This window comes from Nothoprocta perdicaria, unplaced genomic scaffold (genome assembly GCF_003342845.1).
Source record: "Nothoprocta perdicaria isolate Ctin4 unplaced genomic scaffold, notPer1 scaffold_13, whole genome shotgun sequence".
Classification (NCBI taxonomy): domain Eukaryota; kingdom Metazoa; phylum Chordata; class Aves; order Tinamiformes; family Tinamidae; genus Nothoprocta; species Nothoprocta perdicaria.
In genome coordinates this window covers 7466770-7483653 of record NW_020454427.1, presented here as the reverse complement: position 1 = coordinate 7483653, position 16884 = coordinate 7466770, and the positions used below count along the sequence as shown (strand labels likewise).

General features: G+C 37.0%; 1 protein-coding gene and 1 long non-coding RNA gene across 2 annotated transcripts; both read right to left on the bottom strand.

Annotated features, from left to right (window-relative positions):
• Positions 1–1205: 1205 nt before the first annotated feature.
• Positions 1206–6912, bottom strand: LOC112942638. Its single transcript, XR_003248423.1, has 3 exons — positions 6794–6912; positions 5347–5422; positions 1206–1359 (listed from the first exon to the last, which is right to left on the bottom strand). It is a non-coding gene; the product is annotated as an uncharacterized LOC112942638 (long non-coding RNA).
• A 4076-nt stretch (positions 6913–10988) lies between these two features.
• Positions 10989–16821, bottom strand: RWDD4 (RWD domain containing 4). The gene is made up of 8 exons (XM_026033612.1): positions 16790–16821; positions 16605–16685; positions 14384–14493; positions 14136–14280; positions 13673–13787; positions 12564–12613; positions 12401–12403; positions 10989–11385 (listed from the first exon to the last, which is right to left on the bottom strand). Exons 1-8 carry the CDS (start codon positions 16811–16813, stop codon positions 11353–11355), a joined length of 561 nt encoding a protein of 186 aa, XP_025889397.1. The 5' UTR covers positions 16814–16821; the 3' UTR covers positions 10989–11352.
• Between the last annotated feature and the right edge of the window lie 63 nt (positions 16822–16884).

The following is a 16884-nucleotide window of genomic DNA, read 5'->3' as shown; positions in this document are numbered from 1 at the left end:
AATAAAGCCCTGACGTTCACAYGCAGATTGCTTTGGACTTTTAATACCAACCAGGACATGCTTGGGAGAGGGAGGGCTGAAGGGGCAGTCTTGCTGCCCTGGTGGTGACAATTTAGGAATGGAAACTATCAGATTGCCAAATATGCTAACCAGCTGCTCACTATAATGCTCTAAAAGGTTATTACGTACAGGATTTGGGACTTTTATTACAGTTTCATTTTGCTTTGTTGTCCCCACATACACCAAATCTAGATGCTGTATACGTAATGATYTGCTGTACTCCCAATGTCATTGCCACCTGCAAATCTAGTTTTCAAACCCTTCAGGCATAATAGTGATATAAAATAAATAAATAAATAAATAAAGACCTCAAAATGCACTTTAGGTTGTCTTCTTTATAATCTCTTTCATCTACAACAGCCCCTAGCTTCTCTTATATCTTACATTCTCTTACATTAGTTTTCTTCATGACACTTTGTTTTACCTCTGTGTGACTGGATTTGCCTTTGTAAACTATTTCTGTCTTTAATGCAGAAATGCTTGCAGTACTATTTGAAAACCAAATTAAAAGAAGTGGCAGACACCGGACTTCTAAGCCTCATCATTCTGATTCTGTCAAACATACTGCATAAGTAAATATCCCCGTCCTTTCCTATTGTTGCATGTTAGAAAAGTGGACTAATCATACTTGGAAAAGTTGTTTCTTTGTTCGTTTCAGTGACTATAATATTTACACAGAGCAAGCTGAATAATGAACTCCCAGCTGAGGTCAGGAACAGGACTCCAACTGAGAGAACACCTGGTGTAGCACAAACCTTGCTCTCAGGTTTTCAGCCTGACAATCACTCTCAACAAGTGCTGTGTAAAGCTGGATGCTAGTCTGGCATATCATACCAAAAAAAAAAAAAAAAAAAGAAAGCCCTTCAATTTATATTTGGAAGAAGTACCTGCAATTGGTAGTGGAAGATACAGATGACTGTTAGGAATGTGAGAGGAGACAGCGGAATTCACACCTACAAAATCTACTCTTAAATTTATTCCCTTATATCATTTGAATTATCTAATGACATTATAGAAAATATAGAGTAGCAGAGTAAATAAGAAGTAATTATGAACTGCTCTGACTGAAAGCAAAATACAGTGATGGTAGAGTGATATTCAGTTGAATTCTGGTAAGGGATTTTAATCACAAATTCTCAGTGGGGGAAAAGCACTTTCTACTAACCTGTAAACTTACAGAATACAGCCTTTCATTGAGTTCCTTGACACAAGTATGGAACAATCCTTGTGCACAGGAATATCTGCTGAAGAAATGAGTATTTCATGCAGGAATTGACATGAATCAGTCAGATCCAAAACCTGAAATAATAAAAAACAGTAAAGGTTCAAGCACAGAGCTCAGCATATTTCCTGAGTCTGCCATATATTTCTTTCCCTTCCATGCCCCAGAATAAAATATGAAGCCCTAAAGTTCTCAGGGGAAAGGAAGTGAAATGTGAAAATAGAGAATATGAAAGTATCACCCCTCACAAAAAGCAGGAAAGAAAAACAAACCCAAACAAAGGAGAGAACTGAGGACAAGAAAAAAAAAAAAAAAAAAAAAAAAAAAAAGAAAAAAAGAAAAGAAAAAAAAGGACTGAAATGACAGTAAAAATGAAATGCAAGTTCAAAGGAAAGAAAGAACTGTCAGAAATAATTAGGAGAGGGAAAAGAAATCCAAAATATCTAAAAAGAGGAGTGAAGGGTCACTTTATAGCTAATTAACTGCATCTGAAAGGAATTGTAATCTCTTTTAAAGCGTTATGAGATTTTTCTCTCCTTCTATTTCCTTTCATTAAGAAAATCTTAAAATGCATGTTCAAGGTGTCATAGAGTACTGTTATTTATGCAGCAGTCACTGCTGAGGAGGTACCACTGCACACTGCATAATTTAAACTTTGCTTTGTTTTTCAAAACTAAGAGTCTCCTGCTAATCTTTTAAAGATTTTTTTTTCACATTTCACTTGCTATCTACTAGACTTGACAGGTTAATTCCCATTGAAATGTTGAAAAATCCCCACAGGGAAAAATCCTGACAAGTTATCCCATTATTTAACTAAATTGACAACTAAAATAAATACAGAAATAAGTCCTCCTCTCTGAAATGTTGAAATATGGATAATGAGCCCATTCATAAGTTAGATAGAATCTAGATAGAATAAAAGATTTAAAAGGCTATTAAAACCTCCATTTTCCAGGATATTAGGCAATTTCTAATGGAAAAAGTCACACAGCAAAGTCTATGAGACAGTCTATGAGTCCTGCTCCACAAGTGCAATCACCATGACCTAGGTCACAGAAGGGAAGACCCTTGCTTGAAATGCTGTAACACCTGTAAAAGATCACTCAAAGGCATAATGCCACTGAAGACAATGCATCTACACTATGAAAAATGATATGAACCAGTCAGGAAACTTCACTAACAAACATCATATTACTTAAAAAAAAATGAGAACACACAAGACACTTATTTGAAAATAGTTCACCCTTTTTATTCAGAATCTTATATTTAGTAATGCCTAAATCCATTGTGTTATAATTTTTATTTTGTATTATGACAAAGACTTAAAAGGATTTGGGGTAAATAATTTAACCAGAATCAATTAAATATAGTGGATGTTCTTGCAGAGGATGCATGCACTACAAAGTACATAAAAGAATGAAGCTGGAGACAAGGACCGGAGCTCTGTTCAACTATGGACTGCAATGAAATTTTTTCTGCAAACTCAAACGTGCTGAAACTAGAGCTCAGATATATGCGGAGCTATTCAGGGAGGGCAAACAGGAAGATGTTTGTTGCTGTTAGCAGATCTTCTACTAACATTATTTCCCATGATKGAAGGCACTGACACTAAAGTTACCTTATTTGCTACAGCACAGCTTATCCTCACTGATTAAAGAATAGCCAGTAGTCTCATTTTTTATAAATAGATATAAAGCGTCCTATGGATTAAAGATAGCTGTTGGTTACAGAGGCGAGGAGATGTGATCGGGGACCYGGATAAGCAGCGTAGATCACTAGCAGCTGCAGGAAGCAGCACGCAGGTGGGTCTCTGAAAAGGCATAAAGTTGGTCTCTGCTTTTCCATTGTTCCATTACATTTAAGGGCCTTCTCTAACACGGTTGTATCAAAGAATAATCTGCACGCTGACTCTCTATACATTCAAGGGAGTATATTCCAAGACAAGATGAAAATAAAGAGCCTGTTCCAAAGCCCCACGAAGTGAAAGAGAACTTACACTAGGAAACCCTCTGWGAATGAGAAGGTCAAAACAAATTCTGATAATTCCCTGCTTTAGCTCCCTCTTGTGGGTAATGCACAATTCAGAGACTAGCTAGTTCTCGTAAAAGTAACTTTCATGAAACAAAGTAAAACGCATTTAGAATATGATGTATATATAATTTTATAGAGATATAAAGAATATACAGAAAATATTCCAATGTAGTAACCATTCTGACATCAAACTAATGTGGATTTGAATAAAATAAAAAAGATTAAATATTATGATTTTGATGAATATATTTCTCAGATTCTTGACTAATACTTTGAAGACTAAAGCCTGACCTCCTTTCTCAAACATTTTATTTGTAACTTTCATAAAATTCTCATTTTGCAGATTTCATGCCATAAATAGTCTTTATTGTTTGCAAAGATTTCAGCTCTAGTGGAAAAACAAAAGACACTTCTAAATCTATGATATCTTTTTTACAAACTGCTTATGTCTACAGGTTTATCAATTAAAAAAACTATTTTAGTAATAAACTAACGTTTCTCCTTCTTTTAGGAAAATATACAAGAATCTCATAGCTTCAACTCAAAATTTCCAGATTTGTTCTTGCATGTAAGTTTCTGGGAACAATTTTTCCTCCCTTCACTACTTTATCATGAACGTCTTCAAAAATAATTTATCATCTTTTAAAAGAGCTTAGAGGTATTTCAACATGTAGTGAAACAACATGTGCAGCTATAGCACATGCACATAGTAACTATATTTTAAAGTGAAGATGACAGCATCTCCAATTTGAWTTTATGTCTTTGCATTACAATCCAAGACACAGTTGTTAGAGCCTTTACTCTGTCAGTAAAAAAAAAAAAAGGACACATAACTGGCCTTTTCTGAAAGAGTACACTGAAAATGTAAATGTTTCTCAGCTGGCAGTAGTTTAGTGATGACTCATGTCAACTTTTTCTATTAAGTACTTTCTATGGATTGAACTGTTCCAACTTCTTAAATGATTAGCATGTTAGGTTCCTGGTATTACATTTAGACTCAAAAATGCTGCTGGGCTGCATTTTTCCTTGACTATACTGAACAATATCGCTCCGATTTAGACAGCAAATTCTTCAGGGTAGGACATATCTTTTCCCCCCACTTCCTTCCTCCCCAGTTTTGTGGATATTAAAAGACATGAAAAGAGAAACTTTGTCCCAAGTCACAATCAAAAAAGAAGGAGCCCTCCTAACTTTCAGAGTTTGACTCTTTTCTTCTGTATCCTGGCAGAACTATGGGCAACAATACTAATAAGCATTTTATAGCTCAGAAAGTGTGTCACTTTGGGAACTGAGACAGGTTTTATAATGAAATACCTTGATATTCTGCACAACCATAGACCTTAGATTTTTTTTTTCTGGATGCACAGTGATGTGTTCTCTAGTTATTGCTGGTAGAGCACCCAGCAGAAGAAGGGTCATGYCCAGGAAACAGTCAATGACTCTGTGATGACTCCAAAGAGACTTTGCACAACCTTTAACAGGCAGAAGCTGTACTACAGGTCTCAAATTTGTGAATTTATTACAGGAGAAAATAAATGAGGAAGACATATTGCAGCTTGCACATTGTTTTATACATATAATGAGAAACAAATTATCATAATTAGTTTCAGATGTGAATAATCAGCACTATTCAAAGGTATTACAACTTATTTCTCTCTCCCYCCCTCAAAACAATTCCTTTTCACATAAAAGTCTATGAGCGAAGCATGCAGGAATGCTGTATACCATTTGGGGGAAAAAAAAATAGTGGGGAGATGTTGTCCCTAGGTTGTTGTCCCTAGGTACATACTGCTGGTTTTTGGTGAACTCTGTTAGATAAGACTAGGAAAGTCCAAGTATCAGTAGCTTAGGACTTAATTTTGAGCTCTTACAATTCACTCACCTGATAAATTGAAATTTTATCTAATTTTATCTTCATTTARAACACCATTTGCAGATAATTTAGGTATGGCTGTACTAAGTTTGGGCTGCAAGTTGATTCTTCACAGTTGATTTCTTACCTTTACTTTATGAGTTTATTTCTCAGCACTTACCCATTTTTGCTCCCCAGAGCTTTTCACAGTCCAACTGCTGTCTTGATCTATGAGCAAGATAATATTGCATTTGATGCTAGAAAAATGCACAGGAGACAAATGAACAAATGTTGCTTATCAGAAATTTCATGCAATTGAAAAAAAAAGGTAACTATCAAATACCTTGAAATACATATTCACATACATGCCTGTTTCCTCACTTATTTTTCTCTTGGGTACACGATTATGACAACTATGTCTGTAGAGGTGACAACAACCAACAAAAGCAAAAAACTTTCACATTTACATTACTCTATTGCTGATCTTGTTAACTGCGAGCAGTATATTAATAACTTAAAGCACTAACTGAACTAAATTCACTCTAGTCTGAACAATTTTATGAAAGACAAYTTCAAAAGATACAGGAATCTGTTTTCAGTCTCATGCTCCTAGAGATAAAACATCTTTTATAGAATGCTGGTATAGCAGTTTATCACTGTCTCAGCATCCAGGCAGCTACAAGCTTTCAGTGGCAGAGAAGACACAAAACCAATATAATATCTGGAGGAGATTTTTAAAAAATCTTAATCATATCTTTCCCGTTTTGCTCAGTAAGAGGTCACTTCCACATTTTGTTCAGCAAAGATCCTACTGGCCTAAATGAACTTTGTATTWATAAATGTTAATTTTTACTTTTAGACTAGATTTTTCTCAAAGCAGGAAAACAATCGGTTTAATTGGTCTTGACAAAATTGCTGCGGTATGGTGAGAATAACGGTGACAGTAGGTATTTCCAAAATGCTTTTTACTCCTTAAGAGTGCTRTAATTGAGAAATTGGCTCCTGCTCTAGAAGTTTCCTGCAGTGCTACTGTTCACGTCTCAGGAGTGGCACCAGACAGCAAAACAAAGAGTGATGGCCACAAATTAGGGTTTAGGTTGCTCAGGTTGGATATTAATCAGCAAAAAAAAATTTTTCCTCAGTAGGAGAGTGGTGCAGCCCTGAAACAAGTTGCCCCAAGAGACTGTATTCTTGGAGCRACAAGGCTAGAAAAAGCTCAGGTGATCTGATCCAGTGTTATCAAGGGCTCTGCTTCAGAAAGCAGGTTTGACTGGGCGACTTCCAGAGACTTCTTCCAGGCACCATTTATGTGATGCTGTGGGCTTTTACTGGCCCATTCACTTTAAAAGAATCTCTAATTCTTACATGGTCCTTTTCCAGCAAACATCAGAGGCAGTTTTGATTTTGACATGAAAGATTTTATATACAACTTCCTGAATTTGTTACTATCTAAACACATATGCTCTGAGGATTAAAAAAAAAAAGAGYCATAATCATGCCGGGTACTGGTCAACTGAAAATTAGCAATATTCTAGTGCTGATCTTAATCAGAGAAAAAAAAATAAAACTGGTAACATTATGAAAACTTATTAGCTATCTATAGAGAATATTTTCCATCAGACTCTTACCATCAAGCAGCTACATTTTTGCTGTAGTAGTACAAAAATCTCTTCCTTCAAGGTCAACTGAATCACACTCTCCACATAAGCAGAGATCAAACAGTTGCCTACGGCAGAGATAGCAGCGTGCTAGACAGTAATGCTCTCCTCATACTTGTTTTTCCTGCAGGAAATCATAAAATGCATTACTGGCAAAGACATTTATCTGATTTAAAGTAAGATCCTGCTCCAAAGAGTGGCTCTGTACAAGATGATTTTTACTTTTAAAGCCTTTCAGGGACAGCCTAACAGATACTTGTTCTAGAAGAAAAACATCGTCCCTTCTTGAACAAAACATTCCAAACTCATCCTAGACCCTGACTTTTCCCTTTCAGTGATCATTACCAATAATAAAGAGACTGCAGATGAAATTGTGTCCTCAGAGTTCCCCTGTGCAACCCCATTACTCTCCCCTAGAGCTGTCAGCAGTCAGACTTTGGCTGACTGCTCCTCATTGCTGTGACCTTATCAGATCCCACAAGTTAAGCAACTTGCAGTAGGAACAAACCCAAGTAAGAGCTTTCCAGTTTCTGCGGAGTTTTAGGGTGAGTACCGCAGACACAGGAGCGTGGGGCAGCTGTGTAAAACTTCAAGCTAGGTGCGGAAACTTTCAGCCTCATATAGGATATTATTGCCTGGATTTAGATTCTCTTATGTCTTGTGTAATTCAGCCATTTGGAGTGAGCTGCTCACTTGGCTCTGAATGGGTGACAGAAAAGAAAGTTACTTCTTTCATCCYTCTTCTACAATGTCTTCCCAATGTCTAGCCAGTATGTCCTGCCCCTTTGCCAGGAAGACAGTAGATTTTCAGACTATTTTGATGGGCTTGGAAACAGGACAATGGGAAAAGTAAAGGAGAGAAAAAAAAACAGAATCAYTCTTGTCAGGAATATTTACCAGCCCCATTCTGAGGAAGACAAAGCTATTTTGGAGAAAGAATAAAAGACAATGGCAGAAACAAAATTCACCCTCTGGTCTTTTGTCATATCCCAGCCTCATTCTGCAATTTATAGCTCTGTAACTGGAATCTTGGCTGGTATCTTGTTTTATTGTCTTGAAGCAACAAAGATTTACCACCAGTGCTCTTCCTTCCCAGTGTCATGCACAAGAATATCCTGAGATTTTTTTCCTTCATTTTGCTACAACCCATTCAGTTTCTATTTTTATTCATTTTTAGTTTTCTTTCTCTCTTCAAGATACTATTACACAGAAATTTCTTTGACTTTGCTAGCACAACTGCTTATGATGCAACAGCATAAACCACTAAATGAAATTATATAAACAGGCTACAAAGGGAAACTCTATCAGTTTAATGACTTGCACAACACAAAGTTCAAAGGAGCACTTTGCCTCAAAACCACTTGCATTGCCAAAACCGAAAGGCTCCCTACATCTGTGTTTTTACCAAAGGTTCACAACCAAGAAATAGCTTTCCACCCAAAGCCATAACTCATCGCTTAGGTATGTTTTATGTACCCACCTYGTGTACCACCGAGTGCAGCGGCAGTGCAGCCAAGAACAGACCTGACTGCAGTGGCGATTGTGTGAGTCTCAGTAAGGAGCTGAGCAGGACACGCCAGGTCCATCCTGTTGCTCACACACAGCTATCAGCTCCCCATCCAACCTACTTGAAGGCAGCCTCAATTATSCCCTGGCATTCAGTGCATTCTGTCGCAGCGGAGCTCCTTTGGTCTGGGCAAAAACATCCCCAAATGAACTCGTACTTTACATCAKGCCAATGGGACTACAGACATGCTTTGAAGTTTCAGCCAGAATAAAATGCCAGCATGAGGGCACGGACAGTCCTTGTGCCCTGCTTTTGAAATTTTCAAAGGCTTTACCAACACAGGACAAAATAACGCCTGTGTTATCAAAAGAAACAGCCAGATAGATTTTGGAGATCACCATTTTCTAGAGATATTGAATCAGTTTAAAGCCCAAATTGCATATATCCTATCCTAACAGCTGTGGCACCTTGAAGCTGCMAGAGGCATAGGCATTGCCTAGGGATGTGCCCTAGGGATGCGCTCTCCAGAACCAGCAGGACAGACAGGAACAAAAGACACCCCCCCTTAATAACAAGCAAACAACCTACAAGCTTGGTCTGCTAAGAGAGGAGAACAAACAAGCTGTCTTAAGGAAAAATATAGTTTATGCATAATTGTACTGATTTGTATAACTGGAAAACTCAGTCAATTTGTTTTCAAAACTTACAGAAACTTTTCTAATAACTGATAACCTTTTAATAATCCTGTATTAACTGCTAATTTTCTCTACTTTTGCTAGAACTGATGTTTGTCTTTTCATTCCAATCAAAGCCTTACTATAAAATCCATTAATTTAAATAGATAACAGGGCCCTACAAACAAATGAATCTTGTCCTACTGAAATGTCATAAAAAATCTGTTTCAACTGCCAATGTCAATTCAACTAATTCTATTAGTTTGCTTAAAATGAAATATTTTTCAACAGTATTTAAAATTCACTCAATAGTCATATCTCTATCATGTCTTAATTGATAAGAATCAATTTTCCTCCCCTTTTTTCAGTGTTCAGTGTTCTTCCATAATATCCAGCATTAGATTTTGAAATGAATCTGCTTCAACTACTGTGTCAAACCAGAAAATGATTTAAGAGAACAAATTACTTTTCCAAGTTTCCACAGAAAGAAAAAGCTAATRCAAGGTATTTTGCTTGAAAGCAGACCTCTAAACAAATCCATGTTCTCAATCACTGCTAACAAAGCCAGAAGAAACTGCCAAGGTATCTTCACAAAAATAATATGGTTTGTGAGCAGACTCTGAAGCTGAAAAATCAGGCATTTCACAAGACCAATGTGTTTGCCATTATACACAGAAATGATAGCAAAGGAAGAGAAGTSGCTTTTATTTGTCCTTCCCCTACGTTCCCCAGCTACTGTATTCAGATAAATTGCCATGGAAACTCAATTTATATGCCAAGGATAGTAGCACAGATAAGTTGAATCCCCTTGGAGAGATTCTGAATAGAAAAAGTCCTCCCGTTGTGCTGCTGGCAGAGCCTGAAGCTGCAGCATTGCTCTTCCCTGTTAAAGGAGCACAGCAACCAGCAGAGCAACTTTCTTGCTGAAGTGCTACTCCCTTCCACACGTCCTTCCCACACATGGGGAAATCGAAGCCCTGGTGACAGCAGTGCAAACGATCCTGCTCTTGGCTGCACAAGCTCCTACCTCAGCACTGCTGTGCAGGGCAGTCTGGTTGTCCCTGTGACATCCCCTCAACTACAAGCTGCACACAGTACACAGAGCAGTCACAGGACTGGCTGTGTGTGCTCGACACGGAGGGTATCCTATGACTGCCACTGGGATGCATAACCCCCACGCTAACAAAATACTCACAGCTACACTGACGCACACAATCATATCCCCAAGTGAGAAAAATTACTGCCAATTTTGAAAAATACTTTCCTTGCATGAGAAAGTGACTTGCAAATTCWATCTTCGCCCTCAACAGAGGGCAAAGAGGGCAAACAAGAGGGTACAGTTAGAAGAATAACACATAGCACAGCATATACACAATCATTTATTAAAATTCACTTAAAAAAAAAGGAAAGGAAAGGACATTAAGGCATCTTGTATTCAGTTACCATTCATTAACAGTAAAGATGAGTTTTCTTTCCAGTACAAGAGAGCAGACCAGTAAAAGAAAAAAAAGTTTTCCCAACATTATGTTGCAGAGTGCTGAATTCTTCCCACCGTTCCACCCACCATTTGGCCAACAAATTCCTCCCAGGAACTCYCATTTCTTCAGCAAAAGAGTTAACAAACCCCAACACTCACTGCAACACACACAAGGGCACATTTCCCCCACCCCRCCTCAGACCTCAGGTTTCTGTAAAGATGCACGTGAGAGCAGGACTAACAGGCGGACACTGCACAAAATGGAGAGATACTACTGCAACCACACTTTCTGAATAGACTAGAATATTTGGCCTTGCATTCGCTAGAATAAACTACTTGAGTCAATAACTAGGGAGAACGGGACCACAATCTCTAGTGTCTATTATCACATAACAATTTTTAGGTTCTCCTTCTGTATTAGTATTAGATAAAGAAATGACAAAGGTTTTGTTTCCATTGAATAATTTATTTTGATGAATTATGCTGTGAAGTGAGAAATCACTGTTATAGTGTTTTTTTTCCTTTTTTCTATTCAAAAAGAACATCAAGAAATGTTTACAGTATCATTGCTTCACTATAACAGGATTTTACTACAAAGTAAAATATAAATTAATTAACACTGCATATATCACTATTCATTTCATCACATTGGCTCTCTATATCCTTTGTCACATTCTAACCTTCATTTAAGGCAAGTTTTGTTGTCAAAGATCACAAAGTCTCTAGATCAATTTGTGTGACTAGGTTTACGAGTTAGGAAAGTGAGCTTTATAAAACGTTTACTTCAACAAGTAAGAAAGTTATTAAGAGAAAGATGGTGACCCAAAATTGTACTGTATTAAAAGGTGGTGTTTCCTTGTACCAAAGTCCTTTATTCATCATCTTTAGAACCAGTTTTGCTTAACTATAAAAGAGACACAAAAAGAAAGTGTTCAAAGTTTAGACTGCTATTCCATTTATTAGAAAACAAGAACAACATTATTTCCATCTTACACAGAATACAGGCATATTTAGTTAATAATACAGACTGTGCTACTGTAGCAAGAGGTGTATTTCACTCAAAAATATTTCTTTTTTTATACTAAATAAGCTTACTTTCTGAACCTGAAACTTTTTCTATCTTTCCTTTTTATGAACTAAGTTCTCTCTGCACATCTTAMACTGTTCCCACATACATACGAGCACGAACTGTAAAACCTAACATTATTACTCTCCTTTTTTAAATCTAAGTCCATAAGTACTAGAAATAGTGCATCTATCAGGAAATTTCTCTGAAATCCACAACATCCACTATAAATAATTACTTTGAATGCAAAGATTTTCTGCTTATAAGCACCATTTGCTAACTGGTATTTAACAACTAGAAACGGTGATAGGTCTTATACTGAGAATTAATTATGGTGGCATAAAATAATTTGCTAAAAAATGYCAGGCAGCTATATTCATTTCCACTTCACAGCAAAGACACTGGGGCAAAAGATATCTATGCTGAGGAAACGAGAAGAAGAGAATTCTTCACTGGAAGAATTATAGCAGAGAATGCTCGGGCTTGCAGGAGACCCTACTTGAGAAAGCTACTCATTGCTTCTACTTTCCTATCTATTGCTCTCCTGGCTGCACYGCAAATTTTATTTTATATCTTGCTTTCCATACAAGGAAAGAATATTTTTTGTATGTTTGGACATCAGAAGTCTCTTGTCAAAAACTAAAACTTAATTGCTCAATAAATTAAAAAAGAAAAGACTAAAGCACTTTCACTTCTCTCTGAAACTAATTTCAGATGCTATTTAACATCAGAAGAATTAAGCATTTTAAACACATTTGAAAAATATGTGAATTGGGATTGAAAATAAGTAGCAATTTTTACTATTTCCTGCAAATCTTTTTGGTATTAAAAAAGATAACTTGAGAATACTTACATGCTGGATGTACATAGAAATGAATGAGACATCACAGTCAATCCAAACAAAGTTAGGAAGAAAAGCAAAAAGACATCAGATTAAATATAATTTGTAGTTACATCTGAAGGAAACCAAAGTACATATTGCAGTATATTTTCGTAACTCTTAACAGTCATGTTACCTTAATTACATCCACCCAGTTCCATCCTCGAGGAAGTTCCCCTTTGTGATCTGCAGAACAAGTAGTTTTTGTTTTCAAAACATGAGCCAAAGAGAAATTTTATCTGTCTTTAAATCATCAAACAAAATACTAAAAACCAAGAAAACCTGAATTTCTCCCTCACAAAGTCATGAAAAGAAATACTAATGTATTTTTTTATATAAAGTATTCTTAGAATTTAACAGTTCTCAAACAACACTGAAGTATTATTCCAAAACTACTCTTAAAATATCTGAATATTCTTTTACGACAGACTCGTAATGGCAGTTAAGAGTTATTTGAAATTTTAAGTCCATCAAAAGACATTAATACGGCAAATGGTAAAAAACATACATTTTATTCCTCAAAGTMATTCTGTTGAAGTAAAAATACCCAAGACAGTCCATTTAACGTTTGATTTAGAAGGCAACTCTAAAACAATGGTGGGTTGAGCAGCAATGATGCATTTTGTCAAAAAATAACGTTTTACATATATTTCATTTTGCAGGATCAGTATTTAACACRTAAAGTATGCACTTGGAATACATAAACAATATGCAGATATTCCTAGCCTAGGGTATAAATAAYGGCTGCAGTAGGACAGTATCAGCCAGATCATTAAAAAAAATAGTACAAGTCCTCTGCAGAATTAGCCAAATAGCTGAACTCTTTCAATCAACAATGTAATATTTCATTAAAAGCACAGAATATCTGCAGAAGCATCTCTGTACATCTGTTTTGAGGACACATACTATGCTAAATGTTTTAGYTTAATTTAGTCTTCTGAAAGTAACATTTTCATTTAGAAATTATGTTTTAAATTACTTACTACTTGTCAGGGTTTGTTAATGAAATATAAGACTTTTATAAGACTAAATGTTTTCTCCATAAAAAAAATTTTTGAAAACTCCACTTTTGTCACAAAATTAAAAAAAATAATAAGCTACCTTAAAATATGTCACTTTGATCAGAATTACCAATAATTAATTCTATAAACAAGAGACTAGCGATTCTGCTGCCAGCACAATGTCACTGCTGTAAAAGCTGGACTCTCACACTGCTCAAAGAAAACAGCATTTTAATGAACAAACCTGTTTTGTCAGCTAGCTTTCGTTTCTGGGTTTTGGATAACTGTTCCTTTTTATCTTTTTTCTTACTTGCTGGCACATCAGGAGTTCCAATTGCGATACTATTGCTTGCTGAAGTCTGAGAAGGATAAAAATTGTTCTGAATATTTTGTATTATACTTCCAAAGCCAATAATACAAAAGGAACATACCTGTGTACGATTACTGTACCAGACCTACTGAAAYATCTTGATTGTCATATAAATTATCATCACAGACTGTTGTGGTACTATTGGTACCATACTCAACTGTTCAGCCACTARTATGTTTAAATGCAATATATTGATTAACATCTTAAAGATAGACTGATGAAATTTAAATTTAGAGTTCTAACAACTATTTTTTGATATTTACCATATGAAATATTTTAGAAGTGCTTTTAAAAGCACATCTTTAATTCAGATTAAGATCTGAATTTATCTACTTACCACAGTGTGAACAGGCTGATTTTCCATGAACAATTCTTTATTATCTTTGGCATATTCAAAAAGTGTATATGTCATAGCAGTTCCAAGATTAGCTTCAACCTCTACCATTAATTTATCCAGTATACTTTTTTTAACAGTTGAAGATCTAAAAGAAACCAAAAAAAACAATGTAATCTTGGCAGAAGTTTTTCAACGGAAAACCGCCTCTACATATAAAACTAGGAAGAGAAGCAGTCACAAATACTTACATTGTGTTGTTGAAGAAAGCGTCCATCGATAGGACTGGTGCTGTTTGTGGATATGTTTCTGGCCAAGACACTTCTATTAGAAAAGCTTTGGGATCTCCATTTTCACCTATCTGAAAGAAAAAGTAAAACCTAATATATCAACAATTTTGAGTAGCTTATTAAAGACTACAGTGTCAGTATGTGAATCTTCTACATCTTCAAGATTATCTACATTCCCTTGAAGACAACAACTATTTTTATACTATTACCTGTCAGAAAAAAAAAAAAAAAGTTTTTATCTAGAAAAAAAAAACCTTGCATTTATTACATGAACATTAACCTCTACCCTGCAGCTTTCCTTCTATGAAAATTATCAGACTCATTCTCAGTTCCTTCTGAGGTGATGCTACTTGGCTTCTTTGCAGGTCTGCAAACCAAATCCTATATGGTTTCCTACTCATGAGAAAAGATAAWTTTTTTTTTTCTCCACTTTTTTCCCCCCTCATCCAAGCTCAATGCAACATGAAACAAACCACAACACAGTGGTGAGATACAGAACACAATCTATTAATGACTTAAGAGAGCACAAGTAATAGGTAAGAATTTTAATACTTATTTCTTAACACTATAGATATTTTACCTTACAATAAGAAAGAATGACTACAAAGAATATTCAAGTAGCCAATAGTCTAGATGAAAAAGAAAACAAATAAACAGAAAACATATCATGTTATGCACTATGCCATAAAGATTATGTTAACTTCGGTTAAATAAAAAAAATTATTTTTCAACTGAAAATTAATACAGACTAACAAAAATGTACCTTACAAACAGAAATAAACATTTCGCACATGGATTTATTATCCTGCTGTAATAAAATTGGTTTAAATACTATTTTAATACCATGAGAATAAAATCTCTGATTTTAGAAGAGGCAAAATCTGGCTTTATTAATCTGTGTGGAATGARGTGTAACAACAATAAAAAAAATCCTACTCAAGTTAAAGCCACACTTTAGAATGACTCAAAATTCAAATGATTCTTTTTCAATAGTCTGGATGTACGTAAAGAAAAAAGCTAGTGTTTATTTCATTTACAATCGCTGTGTCAGTGGAGTGGATGAGGTGATATTCAGCGGCATCTGTTTTACGAGTAAAGGCATTAGGCTTTAAATCAGGGATATGCCACATTTATCAAGACACCCTGCACAGTGAAGCAGTCCGCTTCCCAGAGCTGCCATCAGGAGAACTGGCATTGTGGTTTATGGAGTTTTCTTCCTCTCAGAAAATCTGTCTGCACATTACCAAGCGAGTGCACAGAGGAAGCTGTGTGGCTGYCACTCCTCCTGTCAACACAGCTTGCAACCTGGGCACCACACTCTGTACGATACTGCCACATTTCCTCAGTATTTGAAAAGCTTTTCATTTCAGTTTTGCAGCACACTGATTACAAAATACATATGTGGTAGGCAAATGAGGCGCTGAAACTTTATGCAGTTCATTGTACCAAACTGCTTCAATGCATGTTTTCCTTCACAGGAAATATCTGTTATAGCCTTTATCCGATACACAGTGTATAGAATTTAAATTGGGCTCTCTTAATTTATCTTTTTTTTTTTTTTTTTTCTCTGTGAGAAATTAGCAAGAACGGAAACCAGCCACGTGTATGAGGCTACACTGCAGGTCGGGASGGATGCTACGTTTACCCTTCCAAGAACCATAACTTCACACGCAAGCAGTCCTGTCAAGAAAGCAAGGCTGCATGTGTGTGGATGGAATTCAAGCACTATTTACCAAATCAGCTCCTCTCGCTATAACTAATGATGCTACTCCAAATAACGTGCTGGATAAGGCACCTAAGCTGCCTCAGATGCGAGATGACGATGTCCCGGCCGAGCAACGGGGCAGGCACAGAGCTCCCCACCTTCCTGAAGCTTTCCTGGGAGCAGGAACCCCCTGCCCTCGGGGAGCCCCCAGCAGGGCTACCTGCCCTGCCTGTCACACAGGCGCTAAGGGGTGAYCAGCCCCTACGGGACAACAACCCACCCGGCAGCAGCTCCCTAAATGCCAAACGTTGAAACATTGAACATCACCACAGCAAAGAGCCTGGAACAACCGCCTACACCCATCTAGGGCCTTCACAGCCTGCTGAAAACCCACTTTATATTAAAAAAAAAAAAATATATATATATATATATATATATTTTTGCAAGTACGTGGCGCTGTCCCGGACGCTGCCTCACCCGGTACTGGAAGGACACGGGGCTGAGCTCCCTGAAGCACCGGTCTCCCTCGTAGATCGACCGCAGCGCTTCCAGCTCCATCTGAGGGGAGCAGAGGCAGCCGTTAGTGACCGACCGCCAGGCGGGCGGCGACGCCCCCCCGCGCCGCTAACGGCCGCTAACGGCCGCCAACGGCCGCCCCTCACCTCCTGGTCCTCGTTGGCCGCCATGGCGCGCGCCGCGGGGGGGGCGGCCGCCCCCCCTCCCCTCCTCCCTCCCCCGCCCCTCCGGGCCCGGGCAC

Bases quoted from the DNA above. Each gene is read 5' to 3' on its own strand.
- RWDD4 (XM_026033612.1), bottom strand. From the start codon at position 16,813: ATGGCGGCCAACGAGGACCAGGAG. The intron at 13,788-14,135 runs GTAAGTAGATAA...TATCCTTCTCAG, and splicing joins ATCAGCCTGTTCACACTGTG to ACTTCAGCAAGCAATAGTAT. The intron at 12,614-13,672 runs GTTTGTTCATTA...CTTGTTCTGCAG, and splicing joins AAAGCTAGCTGACAAAACAG to ATCACAAAGGGGAACTTCCT.